The sequence below is a fragment of the Odontesthes bonariensis genome, chromosome 21 (assembly GCF_027942865.1).
Source record: "Odontesthes bonariensis isolate fOdoBon6 chromosome 21, fOdoBon6.hap1, whole genome shotgun sequence".
NCBI lineage: Eukaryota > Metazoa > Chordata > Actinopteri > Atheriniformes > Atherinopsidae > Odontesthes > Odontesthes bonariensis.
Window position 1 is genome coordinate 15,967,363 of NC_134526.1, and position 25,612 is coordinate 15,992,974.

Genomic DNA, 25,612 nt, shown 5'->3' on the forward strand with positions numbered 1-25,612 from the left:
TCATTCAAAGTTTCAAGTAAGAAAAAAGACACAAGTATGTGTTCAGTAATATTTAATCTTTTTAAAATGAAGGAAGCTTCAATGTACACTTTAACGAACAGCTTAGAGGAAGTACAGAATATCAAATGCATAAAAGGCAGTACAGACTGCATGTAATCAGAAAGAAAAATAGATCATCATGACAGTGATGTAAGATTCCAGTTAGAATATTTTATAGATTTAATTTATTTGTCTTTTCATTTCTCATGAACACCCACAGAAACCTTTAACTTGACGAAAAATCTATGGAAAATAATTTGTTCAAAAGCTTAAAGTATATGTAAGGTCCAACACACATGATGTGCTATGTCAAGGAGCTAAGGTTTTAATGTACCACATGCATAGAAATAATAGCTCCAGTGCTCCTTACATTAGAGTAGACTGAAGAAATAATGTGAAGCGGCATGTTGAAGAAGGTAAGGAACTAACGATAGAACAAACAAAGGGTTTATTGAAATAACTCAACTAAATGGGAAGTAGAGTTGAACAGAATAACAACAAAATCTAAAAACAGAAATGGACTGATTAACATTTAGCACTCTGAGGTCATTAAGTTGATGTAAAGTGCTTTATAAATAAAATATATCATTATTATTATAACTCTAACGGAAACACAAGTGACCAGATGACCTGCGCTCACAACAAACATTCTGGTCTGGCAAAAAAGAACTGAAATCCAGCAGAATATATACTGAGGGATATTTAACAAATGGAAGACAGCTGAGGTAATCAGCAGATGAAACCAGGTGTGACACAGGAGCCAGAAATCTAACAGAAATTAACCAAGATTACCGGAGCCAAACAACTAGAATTAATAAAAGGCAGAAATGTCCTACAAAAAACTAAAATATACATTTCACAGAACGAAAGAAAAAGTACATAAAACAACACTCAGAGAGTTTAGATAACAACTTGAGATGGAATCCAGACAACTTTCTGACAGCTTTCTGAGTCAGTGACCTGCTGCTTCTGCTGTTTTTTTTTTTTTTTTTGTTAGTTTTTTTTACTGAGAGAAGGAAAACTGCTCACAGTGGAATCTTATAATTTGATTTTTGGCCTTATGTTGACCGGCTGCTTTGCTGAACTGCATATGTCAGTGCAGCTACTGGGCACATCAGCACTGGAGTAAATAAAAGCATTGTTATCATTAGTCAGGACAAAAACAATTGACAAAATATATCAAAATATGCAGACATTTTTACAAATGTTTTACCCAATTTGCGTTGTTTGTTTTGCAGGACGGCCTCTTAGTTGATAATAGAGTTTCTCAACCTCCAGGAAATCATCTGAAACATCTTAAACAACAAAGCACATGTTGAAAATTTGATCATTAATTATGGTGAGCAATATTTATAGGATGTTCTCTGAAGAAATTATTGTTCTTCGATATGTTGCCTTTACCTGGGATTGAATGGTCGTCTGTCCTGAATGAGAGCTCAGTTGATTTCTTCAAGGTTTTCTCCAAAGTGTTCAGGATGTCCACCTTTTTTAACATCAAAGTGTTTAACACTCAAAATGTGTGTTTGAGATCAACAGATCACGTTAATTAATCATCTGCATTTTAGCAGACAAACTATTAAATCAAAGCAGGAAATGCGTGGGAGTGTATTTGTTGTGAGAATTTGTATCGTGTGGAAGGAAAATAAATGGTGAATATGTGTGGTGAGATGAGTTATGATATTTGACCATATGGATATGAATTATGGAGATGCCTATTAAAGGCAAGACAATGGGAAAAGATCACAGAGCTTGAATTAGATGTGGGGTCTCAATTCAATTTTCTTGGCTGAATACGTTCGTTTACGACTGGCAACTTGGAAGTTAATTAGTCTGAAAAACACATTAGTAATATGAAGAATGAGGTTACAATTATCACAAGTATGGGTATATGTGCAAAACAGATGATAGAGACTATTTTAAATTATATGGACAGTAACATTTCTGAACAAGCTATAAAGCAAGCCATCCATCGTTGAATGTACAAAGTAAAAAGAAAAATACTATAACATCCTCAACATACTATAGATTTTTCTGTTTATGTCTGTTTTCTCAAACCGTTTAGAATTCCAACGATGTCTGCAGTTATTTTAGTTAAGGATTAGCTTTCGTGGATGTGCAGAACAGCAGATTATTTTCCTTTTTCCTACATCTTCATTTAAATTCACAAAATGTGACATACCATCAAGGCTTTCAGCTGATTCAGCAGAACATCTTTAGCCTGGTCGAACATGATGTTTTCCGATTTGCGTACATGCCTCTCCATGGTTTCCCTCATTTTTTTCAGCATGCCTTTCCCTTCTGCTTTTGCTGCTTCTACAAGACACAGATTTTTGCATAATTTTGTTTTCATGGAGTCACGTTGAATGTAAATGTCTTTTATAATGGTGACAAAATATTTGTGATGTCATTCTGTCTTACCCTTGTAGCACTCTTGCATAATTTCCTCGATTTTCTCCATCAGGCTGTTGTAGACCACTTTCTTTCTGTCACGTATGAGCAGGTTCAGGTTTTTCTTCATTTTCTCAACCTAAGAGAGATCAGAAAAGTGCGCTCAGCATTTTCAAACATCGTCATCTCTTCAGATTCCACTTAAAAAAGTAGTCAATTAAGCACTCTCGTTAAAGCACTCTTGAAACAGCATTTGAATTTTCAAAGAATATCTCAGCCGAAAGAATGCGATTAACAAGATGGTGCTTTTCTCATCATTTACCTCTGTTTTGAGAAATACCAGCTGTAGTTTGACTTCTTTGTATTCCTTCATTAGCCCCTCTGTGTCAAGTGAAAACTCTTTGATCACCCCATTGAATGGTCCACGTTTTCCCTCATTTCTGAAATGTGTTTCAAAGTTTAAAAATTTAGAATACTGAACACATTTGTATTTCAATAGCTAAATATGATCATAATATGGGTTTCTTTGTAACATCATCACAAAGGCGCATGCACGACCAGGGGGCAGAATGCAGCACTTGCTGGCACAGTTTACCATTTGCCTAAAAAGGCGAATGGAAGTTGTTAACGACAAACAATGTCTTAAATCCTGGGATAATCATTCTGAATTACTGCCAACTTACATATTCCAGAAGTCTATATGAAAACTCTGAACTATTAAATACGGTTTTATGTATGAGTAATTTGATGATTAAGTCATAAAGAATTGACAAAGGATGAAAATGTGTGTTTATTACAGAATTACAATCCTATCACTGTCAGCTGCAGTTTGCCTCCTGGAAGCACGACCCATCAATGTTTGTATAAAAGAAACACATCCATGTAGTTTTTACTAATTCCATGTATGCTTCATAGTCTGAAAATGGGTCAACAAATACTTTTAATGTGCAACAATGTCACTTCTTACGGGAAGGTCTTCCTGAATTCCTCATCAATGCTGTTAGTCAGACATGAAGCTAACTTCATGTTCAAGTTTATTTGACGTCTCTTTTTAGGTTTATAGATGCCGTTGTTCCTGACAACACATCTCAGTGTCCCATGAAATCCACTGCCACATTTTTTCTGTGAAAAAAAAGGAAAAACATTCTTGAACACACATTCGCAGAAAGTCAAAATTAGCTGGACGTTTATTACCAAAATACATACGCTAGGATACAAGGCCGACTTCAAGTTTCTTGAACATTTTTCAACAGATTTTTCCACTCCTTCACTAAGACATGTCTCAAAAACCTTGTAGGCTTTGTCCATTTCTTTTTGGACTTTAGCAAGTTGAGACATTAACTTTCTCTCGAGGTGTTCAGACACAGAAGTTTTTTTTCCAGCCTGAAATATAATAAGAAAACAAACAACATTACTTTTTTTCTTCTCCTATTCATTAGGTTATGTTTTAACAATCAGCTTATGTGATGTAACCAACATTTAGAAAGTCACATACCAACAGCGCAACGTTTTTTCAGAGGTCATCTTTCAAGCAAAAAATTAATTATATTTACCACTGCTTAAGACAGTGAATTCATTTTCTATTTTTTGATCTCACCACTTTTTTATATCTGGCCCCTTGAATCAAAGAGAGAATCCCGTAAGCTCCAGACACGTAGTTTAATGCCACTGAGTGACAGTCATTCAGATTCTGCAAGAATCCACGAAGCTTTGGGATTTCTGTAAAAACAGAACCTTATTTACAAAGTTGAATAAAACGATCACATGCTATAAGTTTTCTCTCAGAATATGAAGAATTCACCTACCGGTGCCTTTTAGATTTCGACTGTTTTCTTTCAGAAACTCTGTGGAGCTCACTGTGAACACTTCGAAACAGTCGTCACTGAAGTGTTTCTGAAAAAGGAACGAAAAAGTTTTTGGTTGTAACATACTTTTTCAAATGCAAACAAACCTTGCATGAGATATTCTGTCAGTCTATAAAACTTGCTTTTATCTTCTTCAGCTTGTTGAATTCTTTCTTCACTCCTGCCTTGGCATCCAGTTTTCTTAAAGGAATGCAAACGTTTGCATTGAAAACAAGAAAAGATATTCATTAAAGCACATCATTAAGCTTTCCAAATAAGTTTTCTGAACACAAACATGTATTTTGGTAATAGTAACAGGAAAATCCTTCAAGTTCAGCTGACTTCAGTTTATTTACAAATGTCTTTCTGTAGGAATTGAGCTGAAATGAGTGATTAAGTTGCTGTTTTGGGTGAGCAATACTGAAGGTGTGACAAGTGTGTTTTATTAAGGTTGTGGCCTTTTGGTGATTGACATAGCCACAATTCCTTGATCTCATTAAAGTGGATAATCAGGAGTGGTCCCACAAGGTGTGCTCAGATGTGAACTGTCTGTAATTCATGGAATATTGACAAACGCCAGAGAAGAGTTCCTTGTATTAGAACAGCTTAAGCCACAGATCAATAATTTGTTTAGGCATCACAGTAAGCCTTTTCCAAATCTTTCAAATTCCCTTGTAAAAAAATTATATTTTACAAGTACTACCTGTACATTGAAAAAGTGATGTGATGTATTTTTTGCTAACATGCACTTCTTGGCCATCATATGCAGTGTCTAAGATGCTTTGTTTAACTTGTGCGTTTACATATTACATTTTACTTACATATCTTCCGAGGCTGTAAAAAGATCAGTTTTAGTGCAGATAAAGTGAATGTGCCGACACTCGCCACCATTTCCAATGAGGCTACTGACATCATTCAGGATGTCCCAGGACTCTTTTTCTGATGCTGCTCGATTGATTTCTGCCACAATCCACACAGTAGAGCAGTTTCCAACAATCTGAAAGTACATCAGAGATACATACATACTTATTAGAATAGATAATCGTTAGTTCTACAATACAGAATGTATTACACATTAAACAATGCAATAACCTGTAGTGCCCAAGAATAAATTACCCCTTTCCACATTTTGTCTCTGCTCTTGTTACGGTCCCCATTTCCCGGAAGGTCTACAAGTGTGACATGCTGAAGAATATCCTTCTTTGGCACCCTGACAGTCACACATTTCACCAGTGGCCAATACCACCTCTTTACTTCTTTACCTTCTCCTTGTTTTGAGCCACTTCTTGTGTATTTGAGAAGTTTTTGGGACAGCTCTTTAGCCTGAGAAAGAACAAAGGAAAATCAAGGCTATTTCATTCACATGCTCAGAAATAACTTCCTATGATGAAAACAAGGTAGCTCAGAACCACTAACATTAAAGGGAATTGTAAAAATGAATTTTGAATAATTCTTCATGCTTCAACATTAAGGTATGCCCAACTGGGGGAAAAGAAGCAATAAAAAGAACAACACAAGAATGTGATGTTTTTCAAGCCAGCAGTATTTCAGACATTTGTAAGACTTGTTTACATTTATAAATGTTAAAAAAAAAGGGTCATTTTAACATGGGTTCTATCCACTGAGCCTATTCAATCAGTACATTCTACATATAATATTGTATAAAAAGTAGTTTAAAAAAGATAAAGAAGTGTGTTACGTTATTCTTTCTGGCAATTACTATGACCTATGTCATCGTTTCAAACATGTAGAGACTTCTAGGTTAACAAGTGCATGTTGGCACTTCACCCAGACAACTTACAAAATTGTGTACCCTAAAGGGATGTTAACATTGTGAAAAGTTCACATAAGTCTAAAGCATGATCTTTTCCCAGCCTATGAATGAATTTAGTGTCTAAATCTAAGTAAAGATCAAGTGAATTTGAAAGAGAAGAGTGGATGAATAAACACATGGACGTCAAACTTTTAAGCTTTTTTTTATCTTACTGATCCACATTTTAACTTCTTTGTCTTGGAATGGAGAAATTCCGGAATCTCGTCAAAGTATTTGTAATCCATGAGCTCTTCAGGGTGTCCGTGTTCCTCTCCATACAGTGCTGACACCTTTTCAACAATGTCCTTATAATCTTCATCATCTTCCTCTTCCTGGGGTGTATCGTTTCCAGGTAAAAGTTGCAGGCACCATAACTCATCAGCCCATTCCTAAAAAAAATAAATAATTACTTTTTACTTTCATTACATGACTTCTACTGTAAAAACAACTGTATGGTTGCAGCTATAATTTCACTCTTCAATTAGCTGTTAGCTTTTAAAAGATAATGTACATAATTACTTTTCATTTTACCTCTTTTGTAATGAACTCAATGTCCGCCTCATAATTCAGGTTGTCCATGTTAGCCTCGACTTTAATCATGACTGAGGTACATGCATTGACTTCTCCGGAGGGCAACAGATCCTTTTCTCCAATGACAGCGTTAATCAAGGAGCTCTTTCCAGCTCCAGTTCTACCAAATACTCCTATAAGTTCCCTCTTGTCGGTCCTCAAATCTTTGATTTTATCCCTATTAAAAGTTTAGATATGGGTTAACCGATTCACCTGAAAACTTTGCATAAACTTGAATGAGTTGAACAATGAACATAATTTAGAATAAATTACATGCAGTTATTTTACATTAACATTGCCTTAAATGCCGACATGCATTTGAAACAGGACACAATTACGCATTGACTTATCACTTATAACTTTTCATTTTCACTTGAAAATGTCTCAGGCCTGCTGTTTCACAGCTTAGTGGATGATTATAAAGCCTTTAACTCACAGTGGTAGATCTTAAGACCTGGATCTGGTCAAGCCTGAAAATCATTAATAACTCAAAAAATTATCTCTCCGAACCTGACTTTCTCCAGAGTATAAGATGCTTTTAATGACCTGCAGACCTTCCCTTTTACTTGAAAGCTTATTATAAAAGTAAAAAAGACAAAATGTTCAAACATTGTTGTGAACGCACTCCAAACTGCCTTTTGGCTTCAGTGATGTTGCACTTGCAGGAATTTTAACTTTGGCTCCGCTAACAACGTAAATCTTTTATAGTTCTTGTCTACTTTGCACCATGAAGATATCTTTTACCCTCATGTGGCTGCCATCATCCTTGAACCAGTCTGGATACTGTCTCCTATTTGATTATTTGATTATTTGCACAGCACAATTATTGCACCCACCACAATGTAAAGACATATCTGTGTCTTCAGTTCGCAATCAGTAATTGCATCATTTATAAGTAACCTTGATGGTGTATCACAGGAGAGACTAGTTTTTAAAGTTCCTCAAAACAACTCTGACTTGAAGAGGACTGGTTTCTGAAGCTATGTACCTTACTGGCATGAGCTGCATCACAGCTTGAAGTTATCATCACTTACACCTCTGATAGATTCTTCTTTAAAGTTTTGATGCGATTTCCTTTGTCATTGTCTTGAGATGTTTTAAAATCATTTTGCAAAATGGTTATTTAAATGTAACACAAACTCACAGTTGTTGTGAAACTGGTAAATAGTCAAGAGCAGATCTAGCGCACACCAAATAAGATAAACTTTATACTCACTTCAGGAAATCATTTAGCTTTGTCTTGTCTTGGTTGTCTAGTCTCGCTTGAACTCTTCTCATGATAGTTCTCACTTCAGACAGTGTCGCTTCTGTTGGTGTAAAACTGAAGAACTATAAAACAGGAACCATGAGCCATATATATATGTATATATATACTCGAATCTGGACCGGAACTACACTTACCGTACATTGCAGTGTACAATTGTAGTGTCCATTCATTTTGATCTTATTAAATTATCTCAGTCAATGTTTTGTGACTATTTTACAGGCAGAAAGTAGCAATACAAAAGAAAATGTATTCTATAGTTAATCCCCACAAGTCAACTGTTGGTTACCAGAGTTAGAAAAGAAATGAATACCTGATTCTCTAGAGTCACGCTGCCGTTTAGCTGGCGGTTGCCCTGTCTTGCACTCGCCCTGAAGATCCACATTTCGCTTTCCCAGTTTGACTAAAAATGATTAGATATACAGAAGATCGTTGCCTGGGTCTCTATCATGAAACATGCTCTTGAAAGAGTTATGGCAAGTCAACAGGTTGCTGCCTTCCAAATACAGATGTGTGTTATCAATAATGTAATATGTGTCTCACCTTCATCACTTGTGGATTGCCAAACCTGTATCGGAACATGTACATTTTTTTTTAATTTAGAACACCTTGTTAGAATGACTCTGAGAAATTGTGTAGAATACAAAAATGTTCACTCTTTAAATATCAATATAATCTTCACTGGAGAAAAATCAGTTTTAAGATATAAATTAATCCATCATATAAAAAACATGCCTGATCAGCATTACACTATTAGACCTACTTGAGCAGAATATTTGGGTTTGAGCTCCAGATTTGTTTTTTTTTCTTTCTAGAGACAAAAAGACAGTTGCAAATCAACAACAGCAAAGACTTTAGAAAATTCTAGTTCATGCTGGTTTCAGTTTTATTAGATACAATCATGAATTTACAAAATGTGACCTGTCATAGCATTTGTCTGCATGGTAGGATTTATAAGAGTAATTTGCAACTAAGCTTTAGCATAGGACCTTACCTTTAATTTCTCAAGTTCATTCTCTGATGATGTTTTTCTCTCCTGATTTGGGTTTTTGTCTTTCTAGAGACCAAAAAGAATAGTTGCAAATCAACCACAGCAAATAATTTAGTAAATTTCTAGTTAATGCTGATTTCAGCTTCTTTCAATCATAATCTTACAGAACCTGTCCTGAAAGCCTCTTGTAAAGGATTCACAAGAGGAATTAGCAGCAAAGCCTCAGCAAAAAACGTTACCTTTGATTTCTCAAGTTCATTCTTTGAAGATCTTTCTCTCTCCTGATTTGGGTTTTTGTCTCTCTTGACACAAGAAAACAGTTACAAATCAACAGCAGCAAAGACTTTAGAAAATTCTAGTTCATGCTGATTTCAGCTTCTTAGGATATCGTCACAATCTTACAGAATATGACCTGTATTTGGATTTGACAACATAGTAGGATTTACAAGAGTAATTAGCAGCAAATCTTCACCACTGAATTCTACCTTTAATTTCTCAAGTTCATTCTTCGATGATGTTTTTCTCCCCTGATTTGGTTTCTTTTCTTTCTACACACAAGAAAACATTTGAAATCAACAACAGCAAAGACTTTGGACATTTCTAGTTAATCTTACAGAACCTGTCCTGTAAGCCCCTTGTAAAGGATTCACAAGAGGAATTAGCAGCAAAGCTTCAGAACGGAACTTTACCTTTAATTTCTCAAGTTCATTCTTTGAAGATCTTTCTCTCTCCTGATTTGGGTTTTTGTCTCTCTTGACACAAGAAAACAGTTGCAAATCAACAACAGCAAAGACTTTAGAAAATTCTAGTTCATGCTGATTTCAGCTTCTTAGTTACAATCATGAATTTAAAGAATATGACCTGTCACAGCATTTGTCTGCATAATAGGATTTATAAGAGTAATTTGCAACTAGGCTTAAGCATAGAACCTTACCTTTAATTTCTCAAGTTCATTCTTCGACGCTGTTTTTCTCTCCTGATTTGTTTTTTTTTCTTTCTAGAGACAAAAAAGAATAGTTGCAAATCAACCACAGCAAATAATTTAGTAAATTTCTAGTTAATGCTGATTTCAGCTTCTCTAGATACAATCATAATCTTGCAGAATATCTCCTGTAATCATCTTGATTTACAAGAGGAATTAGCAGCAAAGCTTCAGCACAGAACTTTACCTTTAATTTCTCAAGTTCTTTCACAAATATTGCCCTTGGCCCCAGTTTTGGGATCAATTCCTTTATTCCTTTATCTTCAAGGCAATACAAACTTTTCTCAGTAATCTCTTCAACTGAAATTAAAATGCACAGTTAGGTACAAAGTTTGGTAGCTATGGATACAGATGTTAATGTTACAATTCCAGGTGTGCTCAGTCTGAGACCAGTAATGGAATGGTTGTATTAGCAATCCATTAATGCTTTACCTCGAAATCTTTCAGTAAACTCGCTTAGATCCCATTCAGTTAGTTTCTTACGAACAAAATCATCCATGAACAAGAACTGAAATAGAAATTAAGAATTTTAAAGTTATAATAGACCAATATTGCCACAGTTACAGATATGATTTGTATATATAGATTTGAATTTCCTCCATTGGGGGATGAATAAAGTATTTTTCTATTCTATTCTATTCTATGATCAGTAATGCCTTAAATGGGTGGTATAATTATAGGCATATTTATCTTTTTAAAGATTTAGATAAATAAGAACACTTTACAGTACCTGTTATTGACAGCCGTGAAGACAAAAGCAGGTAAGCAGGGAGGAGTAAAGTCACCAGAGATGCACAGATCTGTAAGAAGGTGTGAAGGACAAACGGCAAAGTTTCAAAGTTCAAAATATTCTATGAAGGCACGTTGTGGATGGCGAAGTTCACTCTCTGACAGAGGGAGAGTGGAATAAATAAATATAAAAGAGCTGATTATTTAAAGAGGAACAGACCAGAAAGTGGGTGTGGGACGTCAGGTGACTGAGAGGAGCAGGGAGGTGTAGGGTTACTGCTGAGCAGATGGGAGTGGCTGGATGTGAAATGGCAGCAGAGTTTGTAGAGATATATAACCACGATAAATGAAAGGAAATTTAGTTTATCATTAATGAACAAAAGGGGATAAAGTGAATTTGAAGAATAGATAAATCACACTATAAGAGGTGCTCTTGAAGATAGCCTAAAGTTTCCTGTTGGTTTGCCCAAAGTTTAGTTGTGTTTTACTGGACAAAACAAAGTCATTGAAAGGATTATCTATACAAAGTAGAGTTTAAATTCACAGTAGGACTCCACATATCAAAGTTCTATGTGTCTATTAAGCTGTACATGTGGTGAACTGAGGTTTGTGAATGTTGTTGTTGTTGTTTTTTTAATTACTCAAACATGTCTTCACTGGTTCACATTCTTTGGTGGTGTTTCCCCCTTTCCCAGAGAGCGAGTTCAGTTTAACGGTCGAGCTGCACCTCCGAAACTTGTCATGCATCCTCTGAGCTGTATCTGTGTACTACTGTGTTATTAAGTTGTTCAGGTTATAAAATTACAATGTAATGTCAGCAGCTCTGTGTTGTCTTTACAGAGATTTTGATTGGCAGATAAAAGCTACCAAGAGACAGTATAATAACACTATAAAATGTTCCACCCAATATCCAAAATGAACCCCAGGTTTCTACTGTGCTACACAATTCTGCCCTGCAGAAAAACCAAACATCGTGCTCGGGTTCAAGTTATTCTCACAATGATGTTTGATTCAGGCAGCCCAATTAAAAAAGATCAAAAAGTTGTCACGAGCAGTTTTCACGAAAAAATTAACTAAATGAACTAAGCATAATATTAAGTTCAAAATGAATAAAATTCTGTTTACGGCCCCAGTTTGGCCTGCTTTCATGCTAAAAGTAAATATACTGCTTGAGCTTATAAGATTATACTACCATTTTCTCAGTGCAGGGAGGGTAGAGAAAAAAGGATTCAAAGTAGTATCAAACAGTGGAGAACTTGATTTCAAAGTATAGACACATCATGAATCAAGAAACAATCTTGCTTTTGGTTGCTTACTCTCAGGATGAGGTTTATGCCGGCTTGGCTTCTGGTGTGGACTTTTAGCTTCATTTATGAAGCTTTGATCACTTTTTATGGATTGCATTTATTTTTAAATCAACTTGCGAGATCTTTGCCTTGGCTTACTTGACCTATTTTATTACTTTTAACTGTACCCTTAGCTCTGCCCCTCCCCTTGTTAGTTGTCAGTCCAGTGGTTTCACGTGCCAGTTTTTCCAGCTTGTTTATTTCTACTTTAACCTTTAGTTTCGCAGCTTATAGCCATGTTTGTTTGGTACTTACTTGGATTTATATGCCTGTGTCCCAAAAGATCTCGTATTTTAATTTGCAACTTTTATACTGATTTGTTTTTTTTTGTTTGTTTTTGTTTGTTTTTTCCAAATACAGATTTTCCTGTTTGTCTCCCTTCATCGACTGGGAGACTGCTGTTTCTTTGGTATCCCTAAAATTGAAAAAGTTACACTCTATCATATTAAAGACTTTACTAAGACACCATTAAAAAAGATTCACACTCTGCTGTATTATGCCGGCATCACATTATTGAAAAAAAGAATTTGACCAATCTATATGCTTTTCAGAAAAACTCAGAAAGCTTCTAGAATGAAAACCCTGAAGGTGTCACAAGTGTTTTTACCAAGTATTATTTATTGTGGTTCTGAATACCTACATGAGAAATGTCAAGACTGTTATTGATTTGTCACACTTTGTGTATCAACAGATGAAAAAATTCTGTCATTGTGTGAGAGGCGGGGTACACATGATTGCTTTGTATAAGAAAGAAAAGAAATGCAAAGATTTGAAAGGTTTCAAACACAAAGAAATAAACTCCATTTACTTGATGTTTTTTTTTATTAAAAAAACTTCAAAATTTTTTAATTTTGAATTGTCATCCCTCGGTTGCAGCATCACCACCTGCACCGTTTAGTTTCACTTCTGGATAAACTGTATTCTATTCACACAAGTCTTTGTGTTTTGGGTGTGTCACTGGTTAATAACTGACATTTATGTTCTGGAACAGTGACTACACACTATGTGTAGAAATTAAATCCTGACAGTCTGTCAAATTGGTTTAGGGTTATTTGTACAAGGTATTAGATTGTGATACGTCAGGTGTGTTCAGCAAACGATTGTGTTTTTGTCAACACAGCGCCATCCCCTGGTAAAACACCACAATTGCATGAATGGGTGTGGTAAGAGTGAAAAGTAAGTCCAGAGGAAGGGAGACTGTCTGGAAACTGGATGAGAACTGGATGGACACCGGCTGGGACTGTATCTCAAGATCACAATTTTATTTTCTTGAGATAACTGGTTAATATAATTGATTAGTGCAGCCTAGTAAAGAAAATGTTCTTATCACCACAAAACAGTGAAATTGCATGAAGGCCTACTTTGGGCTGAAGGAGAGTTGGTTAATCTCCTATCCAAGACACAAAAAACTGTCAGATTCCTCAACGTTACACCAGGGACCAAAAAGTCCAAATAAATGTGGATAAATTCAGAATTTATTCTGGCCATATAAAACATGACAAAGTGGTATTGGAAAACAAACAAACAAACATTTTATTAAAAGACATCACAGTAATGTCTGAGGAAATCGTTACCACACTGATGCAGATGTATGATATGGGTTTGGCATTGTAGAGAACAAATGACTACACCATTTCGTTAACATGTGCTCAGATAATACGCGTTTATAGTCATAGTCATTCTATTAAGAGGCCTTATTTAATCTAGTTTTACTCTTCAAAAGGAAACTGTAATCACATAGCCTACCTGTTATGCATCTAATCATATTGTGTAACAGCACTGCGGTGTGTAAACAAATATACCGTATTTACATCTCAGGCATTGATTTAAGCAAAATGGTAAAGCACACTGAAATGTCTCAAAGTGGTGTAAACTCAGAACCAGCACCTCTATAAAGCACACAAACGTACTCAAAGCCTTTGAGCACAAACAGATCTAATTTCATTTACACACCTACATCATGTAACAATCAGCGTGAAACTGACATTTGTAAATCTAAACCACCACAAGCACTTCGTGTTATGAACACAGCTGATAAATATAAGCATGCTAAAATATTACAGATAGCAAAGGCGTTGTTCTCAGGCACGGAGCAACCTCGTCTCCGTTTAGTTTTGACCTTCTTCTGGCTTGCATTTAAGCGCGGCTACTTTTATTTTCTTCGTCAAAAACACCAGCGTAGTTAATAGATACAGACAATCACTTGACAAACAACCAGTTTTTATCACAAAATGATATCAGCAGGTGGCACCAGGCCAAACAGTAGCACTGCGACAGAGTATTTCAGTGGGTTAAAGTGTGGTAGTGACTACAATCATCTGAACTTCAGACAGTAGACTGAAAACAGTCATGTTGTTAGCAGCGCTGACAAGGGTTTCAGTGGTGCAATGTTTGTAATAAAAGACTAAAAAATCAAGTTCACAGGTCAGTGATTTTGGGTCATGCATTAACCCAGAGAGTGTTGCTTCTTCAGGCTGTCAGAGCGCTTGACTTTCTCCTCTGGAGTCTTTCTGTACCAGCTCCTGAAAACAAACAGCCACCGTCATGCATCCATGTGTTATAATATGCATATCAGTAACAGAAATGTAACTGCACTATATCAATACTTCATAAGATGGAAGCCCCTTTTACACAAGCTCTGGTTTCCATTAATCTGGTGGGAACTGAAGGTGTCAGTGTCATGTGTGAATTCTCCCCTTATGCTTTTCTGTAACATTTTGCTATGGCAGTTTGACCGGGTTGGACCATGTAACATTGTTGTATGACTTTCAGCACAACACAAGTCAGAACTTCCATATTCACAGACAGAAACGCACAGCAGTGGGTTAAATTCACATATGATCAGCTGTTCAGAGCAATCCAACTGAATATTTCATTAATTATTTAATTTACGGTCTAATCTGGCAACAAAAGCAAATGTTGAATATATAGAAGTACAAAATCACCCCTGGCGGTTCAGCTGGCCTGGAGCAGAGGAATTTGGGCCTTGATTTGGCTTTTGAACTCTGATAAAGAGAAAAAAAAACATGATAAACGACAAACAACACAAAGACAGGGAAATAAAGAGAACGCTACATTAAAGAAAATGTCGTAACAAAGTCTGAAACCTGTTGGTGGTGGGGCTCTTTGGCTTGTGCTGCGTCTTTCTGACCTGCGCTGGGGATTCACCGACCCTGAAGGGGAACCAAGCACACGAAAACCCAGTAGATCAGTGGCTCTTCTCCAAAAAAATTGCCGATCAAGGAAAGTTGTTTTTTTTCTTTTCTATTTTACCTCTTTTTCCTGTCCAGAGACCTCTGTGTGGCAGCAGAAAAAAACACTCTCTCTTTGGGGCACTTTGCTTTTTCCTGCCAGAAACAATAACATTTATGATAGAGGCACTGATATGGGCAGCATAAGACAAAGCACATTATGAGGCACAACAATTTTCCTTAAAAAAAAACTCACTTATTATGGAGTCATATAAATAAACCTCCTGCTGATTATGGTCATGCCCGATTAATATATATCAATAAATACATTAATATAAATAAATCAACTTGAAAGTTACGGTATTAGCTCCTCATTTCATAAACTTACTTTAGTCCTCACAAAGAAAGAGTAAAAAGACAAAGAAAAATTAAAAGATGCCTGAATTTCCTTTTATGAGCAACAAAAGTCGCCTCCCTTTGTATAAGTGACTGTAAAGGGCTGTACCAGGTCTCGCAGCTTCCTCTCCGCCCGCAGTTCCCTGTCCTGCTGCAGCAGCGCTAAGCGATCCCCCAAAGGCGTCTCAAAGAAGATATCATGGACATCATAAAGCGCCGCACGTAACTGTGGAATATAAAATACATACATCAACACAAGGAGAGGAGGACCTCTGCTGTCTGCAGACTGTAATTACATAATCATACCTGGGCTCTGACTCTCTCCTGCAGAGAGACATCTTGTGCTGAGCAGGTGCTTCTCTTCTGAGCCGCTTCAGTATGAAAGGAGCGGATGAACTCCTGTGTATCCTAGAGACACGTGTATGCAGTGTACATTTATAAATGTACATTTTTCCCCAGTTACAAACATCACAGTGAACTGATTAAGTCAAAATTCAAAAAGCTCCTGTTGGTGTTGTCAATGAATTGTGCACCCTTGTTGCGTGAATGTGAGAGTGCGATCTCACCACAACAGTTTGGCGCAGTTGCTTGACTTTCTCTGTTTTGAGGAGTCTGCGTACGAGGAAGCCGCGAATGATGGCGCCGATTCGACAGAATGCTCTCTGTTGCTCTGCGGTCAGAACCTGCAAATCACACACAGCCAGTACACGATAGGATGAGAAGAAAATGAAAGATAAATCAATTCTACAGAGCAAAGCTATGCGAACAAAGGCTCACACCAAATGTAACTGTACCCCACAAGTTACTTTCTGTGGACTTTTTTCTTCTTTGTGAAAAGACTTTGTTTAATGTAGCGTGGCAAATGGTTTGTCAAACAGAACCTTCAGGGAGGACATTCTTGTTAAGTGTTTGGAAAAACTCAATCACAAGTAATATTCACCGAGTCAGATTAACAACCTTTGAAACAACCTGTGATCAGTTGTGAAAAGAGCAGCCAAAAAAAAGCTGCAAATATAACCCTAAACTGACCAGCAGCTACTAGTATGGGATGCTTGGTTCTATACTGGCAGCTTGGCTTGGTCCAAACAACTGCTTCTTTGCCACAAGCTTGATATCTGAAGCTTGGCAAGCTGGATTCTTCTCATGCTGAAGAGAATCCTGCTGCCAAACAAGAAAAGACTGCTTGTAGTTCAGAGAAATATGGATGCAATAATCTAATGTATTAGTTCATTTTTTGCTGAGAGGGTCATTGTTGTACAACGCACACTTTGATTGAAATTGCACTTTATTTACACAAGCAAAAAAAAAAAAGACTCCTTAACTTACCATATGATAATAATCGGTGGAGCGTTTCATGAGCTACGAGCAACTAACACTTACTTTAATCCATTCAGACATAAAGCTTTGACTAAAAAAAGTCTTATGACCCAAGGGGTTCCTGGGAAACTTAAAACTGTAATTTCTCAGCCTTTGAAGAAACTAGAAACATACAATGAAGACGGTTAGAGAGTCTAAACGTTCTGCTTTAATTGCAAATTACCCACTTGTGCATGGTGTGACTGCATATATCAAAACATAAACTGCCGATGTCAGCACTGTTGTTTGGAAAGAGATTACACATCCATCCACATTCCTGGAAGCCATTGAGCTCAAATGCTTTGAGTTTGCATGTTAATGTTTCATTTGGCAATGAACGTATTACAAGCCTCTGTATACAGAGTCATACGTCTGTGGAGAAGACGTATGAAGACTTCAGTAGGAGTCTCTTTTGGTTTATACCTACCAGGCTCAGCCGTGCCCGTGGTTTGTTTTGCCGAGTGGAGCCCCACAGATAAACAGGAGGCTGGACAGAGGGAGAGGTCACACTAGAAGGTCCAGGACTGGGAAAAGCTGAAAGAAGAAACACCACACAATTTGAAAGTAAACAAGCATTTACTGTAGAACTGGTTTTACATTCACACCACATCAGTTACAGCTATTTTGGTGAAAGTTTTCAGGAAAACGGTTTTACTGTTACAGCTTCTGAATGCTGCACTGTAATTAGGCATGCGGCAAAATCTTTTTTCTCTCATTATCTTGTCTGAAATTTCTTAATAAGACACCGTCTCTATTACGTAAAATATAAAATAACCGTTAAGTGGATCAAATGTGAGGTGTCTAACAGTCTATAATGCAAGTTATGCTGCTTTTCAAACTGTCCTCTGCGTTATGATTTTGTTAGCATTTAGCATCTATAACTGTGGGGAAATTGCATAGAAACTGCAATTATTAAATCCTTACAATGATTGTATCAATTCATATATTCAAATAAATGGCTGACCAGACAGTTACGAATATGAGCAATGAGCTCCAACATTACCTTTGGCCCGGTTTCCTTAATGAGTTAATGCACGGTGCTAGCCATCTACATCTGCCCATGCAGCCTTGTAACCACTGCTTTACAATCTGCAGCACAGCAGTAAGTGAAATGGTACCTATACTGTGTCCAGGTGATCGCTCGGATGGTGTGTGGGTAGGACTTAGTCCTGGGCAGGAGGGGCTCATGATAGGACAGCTGCCATTCACAGACCTACAGTTCAAACCCCAAGTATCCCCGCTCAGAGGCCGCACACATCCCTCTTTCAGTCTTCTCTCTGTCTCTTCAAGCTCCTAAACACAAACAGATCGTGTTTATAAAATCACTGCTTTTAAATACTAAACAGGAATGAAGTAAAACAACCATATACTGAACATGCATACATATATACTGTGTGATTCTAAGTTCTAAGTGCTGACCAGACGAAGGTGCTGTTGCTCTTTCTCCTGCTCAGCGAGGAGCTGAGACATCTCCAGGGCATGCTCCTCCTCAAGGCGCCTTTGCATGTCCTCCAGAGCCTGCGCTCGCCACTGGGCCTCCTCTGTTGATGTAGATAAATGTTGATGGAGAAAAATACTTCATACTTCAGGATAAATACTTCACACCTCAAGGTTTTATTTATCTAAAGAGGTTGCAATGGGAAAGTCTCTATAGCTTCAATCAGAAAAACACAATTTCAACTAACAAAAAAAGAAATAGCAAATTAAACTGTTGAGCGACTCAACACGGACTCACCTGTCTTACTGACCAGCGTTTCAGCTGTATTTCCCAGGATGGTTGGCGTTTTCCTGCCATTGCTTTGCCCCTTAAAATCATCAGACTCCATCCTAAATGTGACTGTGTCAGGAGTCATACGGGGCCTGAGCAGGGATGCTGAGGGGTTCTCTACCTCGTATGGCTGATTTAATGGGACTGCAGGGGTGTGCCGACTTGGAGCCAACCGCGTAACACCTGCCATGAAGCGAGGGACCCTTTCCTGGCTGCGGTCTACGTGCTCAGCCACAGACTGGTGGGAACTCAGCTGGCTGTCCAGCGTGTGGCACCGCCGGCGAAATCCTGCAGCCAGGTGATCACAATGTGCCACTGAGCTGGGCACTGAAGCCCCCATAAGGTGTTCATGCTCCTGCACCGGACTGGTATCGCAGTGACTGGATCCTCGGCTGTCATTCCTGATAGCATTGTCCCTCCCGTCGGAGCCCCACTGAATGGTGGACTTTGAGCCCTCTGACAAAGCTTCTGCCCAATCCGCCATACTAGCACCTTCCACTGACCTTCCTGGGCTTCGAGGGATAAGGTCTCCTGGGCCAATGGGAAACGAAATATGAATGTTCCCAGTGGATACCGGCCGTGGTCTGCGTCTGTGAGGACGAGGACTAATGCTGGACTCAGGACTGGGAAGACAAGCATACCGGTCTGGTTTACCAGGTGAGAGGCAGACAGACTTTTGAGGACTGGGGTCACAAAAAGCTGGATGATGGATTGGAGGTGGGCCAATCGGGCTGTGGTGCAGACTGAATCCAAACTCAACACCCGTGTCCCTCAAAGGACTGCAGCTCTTCTTCTCTTTGACAACTTCAGGTGAAGGGGTTTGGCTGATAGTGTGGACAGCTTTTGTTCCATGCTGACTCTGCTCTCTCTTCACATATTCCCTTGATCTCCTAAGAAGGCTGTCCAAACTAATGTCCTCGTCCTCTTCCTCCTCCTCATCGCTCTTCTCTTGCTTCTCCACATTCACTTCCCTCTCTGCCTTGTAACCGTTGAGGATGGGGGTCTCAGAGCATGGATTTACAGGTTCATTTTTCTCAGGACCAAATCCAGGGTTTCTGGAAAGCCCGGGTGAGTCAGTCACCAGGGTGTAGCCACTAACTGTCGCAGATTTAGAAACTGCCTGCTTGTCATCTTCTTTACTTGAAACTTTATGTACCTGCACAAAATAATAAGCAAAGATGAGCTTGTGAAAATGAAGGATGATGTAAAAAATGGCTATAATTATATATATATATATATATATATATATATATATATATATATATAATTATTTAATTGATATATCTCTTTGATTCAAATATTTAAAAAAACATCTTGATTATTTCAATTTAAAGCCATCAGATGGTGTGCAGGGGCACGAGTTCAAAAACTACAGCATTTTGGAAAAGTCTTGGTCTCCCTGTCATGTCTTTATATTTTGAATTTGTTTACCAGACTTTCTGAAGTTTTTCTTTGGACATTGGTTGAATCATTCAAGCAGAAAAAAAGGTTCCTAAATCAAGGGATGAACCAGTGGTGTCTACACATAACAGACAACTGTCAATTGTTCCCATTTCCATAACTGCATCAACAAAAAAAAAAAAAAAAGCCAAAATAACATAGTTTGACATACATGAAATTCTATTTTTTGCACGAACAAAGTGATTCCTCAAGAGCTATTAGCCGAACCCTTGGCATGTCTCGGCATGGTGAGCAGTGTGTCCTTACACCTATTTCCCGTTATGAGGTTATGCACAGAACTGTACGCCCTGATCCAAAGATGTACAGACCATTACCAAGTCAATCTCATTGCTTTGGACGTGGTGTTTAAAGATATCAAGACAAAAAACATGGCTATGATGAAGTAAAAAGCCATGGCAAGGCAATTTTATTTGTAGAGCACAATTTGTACACAAGGCAATTCAAAGTGCTTTACAGCAAAAATAGCTCAGCCCACTGGGAAAAGAGTTAAATAAAATACCAGCGACTGCGAGACAGACTGTAAATCAGTTTTTTTGTGTTATACTGTGAGACTGACACACAGACCTATTTTCTATGAATATGAATATATTCGATATTTGTATTTTTTGGAAAAGATGACTAAACATGTCTTGTCGCTCTTGGTGAACAGAGTGAAAAAGCGGATGAGGCACATCCCCTATAACAATACTGCACTCTCAAACATCTCATTTCTCTTTCTCCTGTGTGTACTTCCTCCACCAATCCGACCCGTGACCTTGACCACACAGTGCTGCTGACCTGAGCTTGATCCAGGATGCCCTGCACATGGACCAAAAGCTTGTTTCTCTGGTGATTGTGTCTGTCGAGCTCCAGCTGGATCGCCTTCAGTCTGTGGCCACACATCTCAGCCCGCTGCTCCGCGCTGAGCTTGGAGAGAAAATACGTTTTACTGTTCATGTAGAAATGTGCATCTCCTCTGCTATTTCCCAGAGTCCTGGAGATTAACTTTTCATGTTGTTGTTTTTAACATAAAAAAATTTTTTTTTTTTAATGAAGTTTATTTTGGTTTACTGAAAGACGTAACACTACTTCTAGTTTATTTTTGCACTATCTTCGTTTGCATCGAGGAGGGCCTCACACTGGCCTTCTCGTCATGTGGTTCTTCCTGAAAAACTCATTTTGTCAGCAGTCACGAGCAAATGGGTTTTTCAAACAGCCTTGATTCTGCTCATCATCAACGACCTTCTCTCTCTTTTCCCTGCCAACTGCTGATTTAATAGACTTTTCTCATCGCAGGCATTTTGACTTAGCAGGAACCCCACAGGTGAGGACCCTGGAGATAGCTCCCCAGAGAGGAATGCTATTTTAATCGTGCCCACAAACTTTCCCTGCAAGGACAAGCCCTACATCAGTAGTGGAAGAGATCTATTAGGTCATGGCAGCCCTTGTTTATCAGAAATGCTTTAAATTGCAGGTCTTACAAAGAACTCTTTGAGTGGGTTTCGCATACATATTTATAGTTTTATAACTTAAAAGAGTTGTACTTTTTGCTAAAAGCCTATTAAAACATTAGCTCCATTATCTGTGGCTTCAGTCTACTTTTGATGGCTTATCTTCATCTTGTGTTTTGCTCCTGTGTCACTGGCTCTCATAGGCTTGTATGTTTCTTTCTTACCAGTGGCGAAAGCGCAGCTCTTCCATGGAAGCAGATGACGGAGCGAGCCTTCAGGGAACACAGTGGCTCACATGTATTCTTCTTGAATTTCCCCTCCTCTTGCAATGAAGCCAAACTCCGCAGACAGAACTCCTCGTAGCCTTCCATCTCTGGACACCCTCACATCCACTCTCTGGGCAGGAAACCCACACCATGTAGGCTCGTCGTCACCCAGCTGCTAAAATTAAACAGAGAATTAGGGATTAGATCACACAGGTGCAGACATGTGAGGTTTAACCGTCCTGGATTTGTCCGACCAGAGGAAAGCAGCTGGGCTCATGTTGTGAGTGGAAAAACAGGACAAATCACCCACAACAAAAGAGGGTCTGTCTGCCCTTATGTTTTTATCACACTCATCACATTCCTGCCATTCCTTTCTATTAGACTTAGCTGGTGACTCGTTTGCGTTTCCGTGTCTCATGAAAAATGCAGACGGATGTCTGAGCGTGTCTAATCAATACACTTTTCTATTTCTGAAATGTCTGTCAGCAGTTGACAATACCGACCCTTCTGGGCAGGCAGGTCATGGGCAGGGCGTTATCTTTTGAGCGCACAGCTGCTTATGAATGATGTAAAAACACTGAAAAACGCCTTTGTACCGTTGGTGTCATTAGCTGTCACGTTATAATCCATCGGTTCGGTGAGAATTCAACCAAGCGTTCTTTCTGTAACCCCACAGCTACCTGATTGTAGTGGCTGGAGGTGAGAATGCTTTCCTTTTGTGGACCTCGATACGACGCAAAAAGCTTATCCATTCCTTTGTACATAGCTTGAAATCATTTCATTTTTCGGTATCTTTTGAAGCCATATGTTTTAGTCCAGATGTGCCGTGCGGAATGACAGCTGATACTCCGTGCGTTTACATACCTGCACAACAGAGAAAAAACGACCCTGCCTTTTTTCCTTTCTCCTCACGGCGAGTGTCAGACGAAGACTGAAGTCACAGAGAAGCATAAAGTGGCGGCTTTAGCAACGACTTTGGCGTTGCTTCTCTCAACCGCGGTTTGACCATCATCATCATCATCTTGATTTCCAACTCTTCCGGGCTCCAACAGCGCCTCCTAGTAACAGCAGCACGCGGGCGGGCCACGTTCCAATATGATGCACGCGACCTGCTCACATTCCCTGCTTGGAGGGTTCCCTGATCAGCGGTTTGTTATTCATTCCTTCACTCCGATGTTTGAATAAGGCTGCAAGTAAGCCACAGGAGCACAAAGGATGTGGAGATGAGACAAATGGAACAATTTTTATTTTTTTAACACTAACATCAATCTCAGCTACATTTATCACCTCACTTAACCGTACCCCACATGGTTTTTCACTGATATGTACACACAGTGGTGCCATAATGATATTTTGGCATCTTTAAGGCCTACGTACAGTTGTATGAGCATCTGTTAATTCAAGTTAATTTGGGCATTTTCCGCATCATCCTCAGTTTAGAGTGTGGTATCCCCAAAAGAAAAGCAGATCCAGGCAGTTTAAACAGGTAATTTATCAGTTAAATTACAGCCCAACATATTACTACAATAATTACCATAAAAAGTGTCAGATTGAGCCTGGAATGTCAGGGCCTTGCAGATAAGAATAACACAGTTATAATGATTTATTTCTAAAGCCTGACTTCATTTTGATAAATATGTAATTGTACTTATGTTTTGCTAGACATATAAGCTATTTGATTATCACTAAAACCAAAGTAACATTCTCTTATTTCCTGTTGAGCTCTGGTTGATCATTTAGAACCTCTTAAGCCAAACTGCTTATCAAGGTGCTGAAACTGGGACCACAAGAGATGAGCGAGCAGTCCAAAATATGTCAGGACGTTATTTTGGCACAGACAAATTCTGTAGCTTTGTTACCAATCCAGCTCTCCGATATCTTGTGGTAAGCTTTCAGATGTTTGTTCCGGAATGAGTTAACACTGGTTAGATCCTCATTCGTGGAGTGTCTCTAAGTTGATATATATAATATATAGATAAAGTGTGAAAAAAACATGTGGCCAACAGAAAATGTTTGCATATACCTTTTAAGGTTTGTATGAGACAGCGCATATCAGAGTATTTTGTGGGTCATTTGGAAATAAGCACAGGTCCTTTTATCTGTTTCTGTCAAGGCTGTAAAGATAAACGGGCTTCTGTTTTCATATGTTTTAAATAAAGAGTGTCCTTGTTGGTTGTGTATGTGTAGGGAGCATTTTGAGTGGTGACATGTGCCCTGTTGAGCAGAATGAAACTCTGTGTCACACAGTGTCACATTCTGTGCTCTGTATTGAGCTTTCGGCGGATGTTTCTGGTTCTGAGATCTTTGTGCTTTCCTGAAATTTGCTGTATCAAATTATTAAATCAGACAAGAAAACCTTCAAGCTCGCAAGTTTTCCTTCACAATTCAAAGAAAATGTTCGACCCTGGATAGTATCATATCTTTCATTATTTCCTTTATTATCGTGGCATACAAATACCCAGTAGTAAACAGTACACTGTAGCAAGCAAAAGGCTGTTCCAGTTTCACAGCTCATCTTTTTTGTGTGCAGATGAGCCTGCAGTTATAGGCTGAGCAATGCGCACATTTTCCTTGTTGTCCCGCAGTAAAGCATCAATGTCAGTTTCTGTGAAAGTGGCTTTGGAATCCTGTCAAAAGAGAAATGATAGGAAGGGTTTAGTCTAGTTACTGTACTTGAAAATGGATGTTTCCATGTCTCACAGCAGCCACTATATGCAAAGCTTACTTCAAAAGCCTGGCGTCTGACACCAACACATGCATGGGACTGCTCATAACACAGGGCTATCTCCAGATTCTTCGGCTCTTCATTCACCAGCGCAGCAAGGAACTGGTCGTGGTGAGAATCTGAATGGGTGATTTGTGAGTAAGTTATTGATTAGACTGCAACAAATACCTTCCCTTGTAAATCCACTGATATTCCATCCTGGTCTTACCAAACAAGTGTTTACAAGAGGATTTCATTTTCTCCTTCGGAACATGGGGATGGTTGTAAGTTAGAAGTTTGTCACATAACTGCCCCCTGAGGAGCTTCTCTAACACTGTGTGTCTTCTCCCAGCTGGGACTTCCTTCATGGCTTTATCCATCTCTGTCAGGCAAAACGCATACACTGTTAACTGCTGTCTAAGCTTTAAAGAAAATATAAAGTCATAGGATGAACCTATGGTACTTGGACATAAGACACCATTAACATGCTCTCATACAAGACGATTCCAACATACCTCTTGCTGCTGTTAGACAGCTCTCACAGTAGGAGTCTGATGAAAAGAAAACAGGCTAGAGCTACAAGCCAACAGACACCAACATAATACAAATTCTGTCATGTTGAAGGAAAACACGTTATTGGAGTGTTCAGTTTACTTACAGCGATCTGTGTCTACAGGTTTCACAGGAAGAAGATGGCATATACACATTACAAATATAACGATTTTCATGGTTTTTGATTGTAGACCAAACACGTACACTGAGCGAACACAATAACAGAAGTCAACCATGCACAGCCTCTGTCATTTTCCTGTTCACATTGTGCGGTCATGTGATTTCAGGAACAATGGGATTGCATCACAGACATTTCAGACGTAATAAGAGTCCAGTTATGCAGGTTTTGTCTGTAGTCTGAGTGGTTGTTGGTATTTGAACAGGGGTTTCAAATCACTGTGGGGTTCAACACAGTCTGGCAGCCTAAAACAACTCACTGAAAACCATGCAGCCAACTGTAGACACATATTGTGTTTAATTCAAGCAAAAAATATAAGTTAACTGAAGTTTAGGGCAAAATGA

The 25,612-nt window shown here is 38.5% G+C and overlaps 1 protein-coding gene and 1 pseudogene across 3 annotated transcripts; both read right to left on the reverse strand.

Annotated features, from left to right (window-relative positions):
• Positions 1-35: 35 nt before the first annotated feature.
• On the reverse strand, positions 36-10,773 carry LOC142371818 (nuclear GTPase SLIP-GC-like; annotated as a pseudogene).
• Positions 10,774-13,423: 2,650 nt separating this feature from the next.
• Positions 13,424-22,883, reverse strand: ccp110 (centriolar coiled-coil protein 110). 3 transcript variants are annotated; one of them, XM_075454406.1, is made up of 14 exons: positions 22,699-22,883; positions 21,793-22,006; positions 20,916-21,044; positions 18,645-19,833; positions 18,329-18,450; positions 18,028-18,202; positions 17,337-17,443; positions 16,120-16,236; positions 15,860-15,961; positions 15,663-15,779; positions 15,240-15,313; positions 15,074-15,139; positions 14,912-14,971; positions 13,424-14,488 (listed from the first exon to the last, which is right to left on the reverse strand). In XM_075454406.1, exons 2-14 carry the CDS (start codon positions 21,937-21,939, stop codon positions 14,413-14,415), a joined length of 2,481 nt encoding a protein of 826 aa, XP_075310521.1. In that variant the 5' UTR covers positions 21,940-22,006; positions 22,699-22,883; the 3' UTR covers positions 13,424-14,412. The 3 variants fall into 3 exon arrangements, with proteins under 3 accessions (XP_075310521.1, XP_075310520.1, XP_075310522.1); XM_075454405.1 differs by having other exon boundaries at positions 21,793-22,009; XM_075454407.1 differs by lacking the exon at positions 22,699-22,883 and having other exon boundaries at positions 20,916-21,039; positions 21,793-21,910.
• Positions 22,884-25,612: the final 2,729 nt, after the last annotated feature.

Coding starts and splice junctions, on each gene's coding strand:
- ccp110 (XM_075454406.1), bottom strand. CDS start 21,939: ATGGAAGGCTACGAGGAGTTCTGTCTGCGGAGTTTGGCTTCATTGCAA. Junction 18,451..18,644: donor AACGCTGGTCAGTAAGACAG/GTGAGTCCGTGT, acceptor CTACATCAACAG/AGGAGGCCCAGTGGCGAGCG. Junction 15,962..16,119: donor AACTGCGCCAAACTGTTGTG/GTGAGATCGCAC, acceptor ACGTGTCTCTAG/GATACACAGGAGTTCATCCG.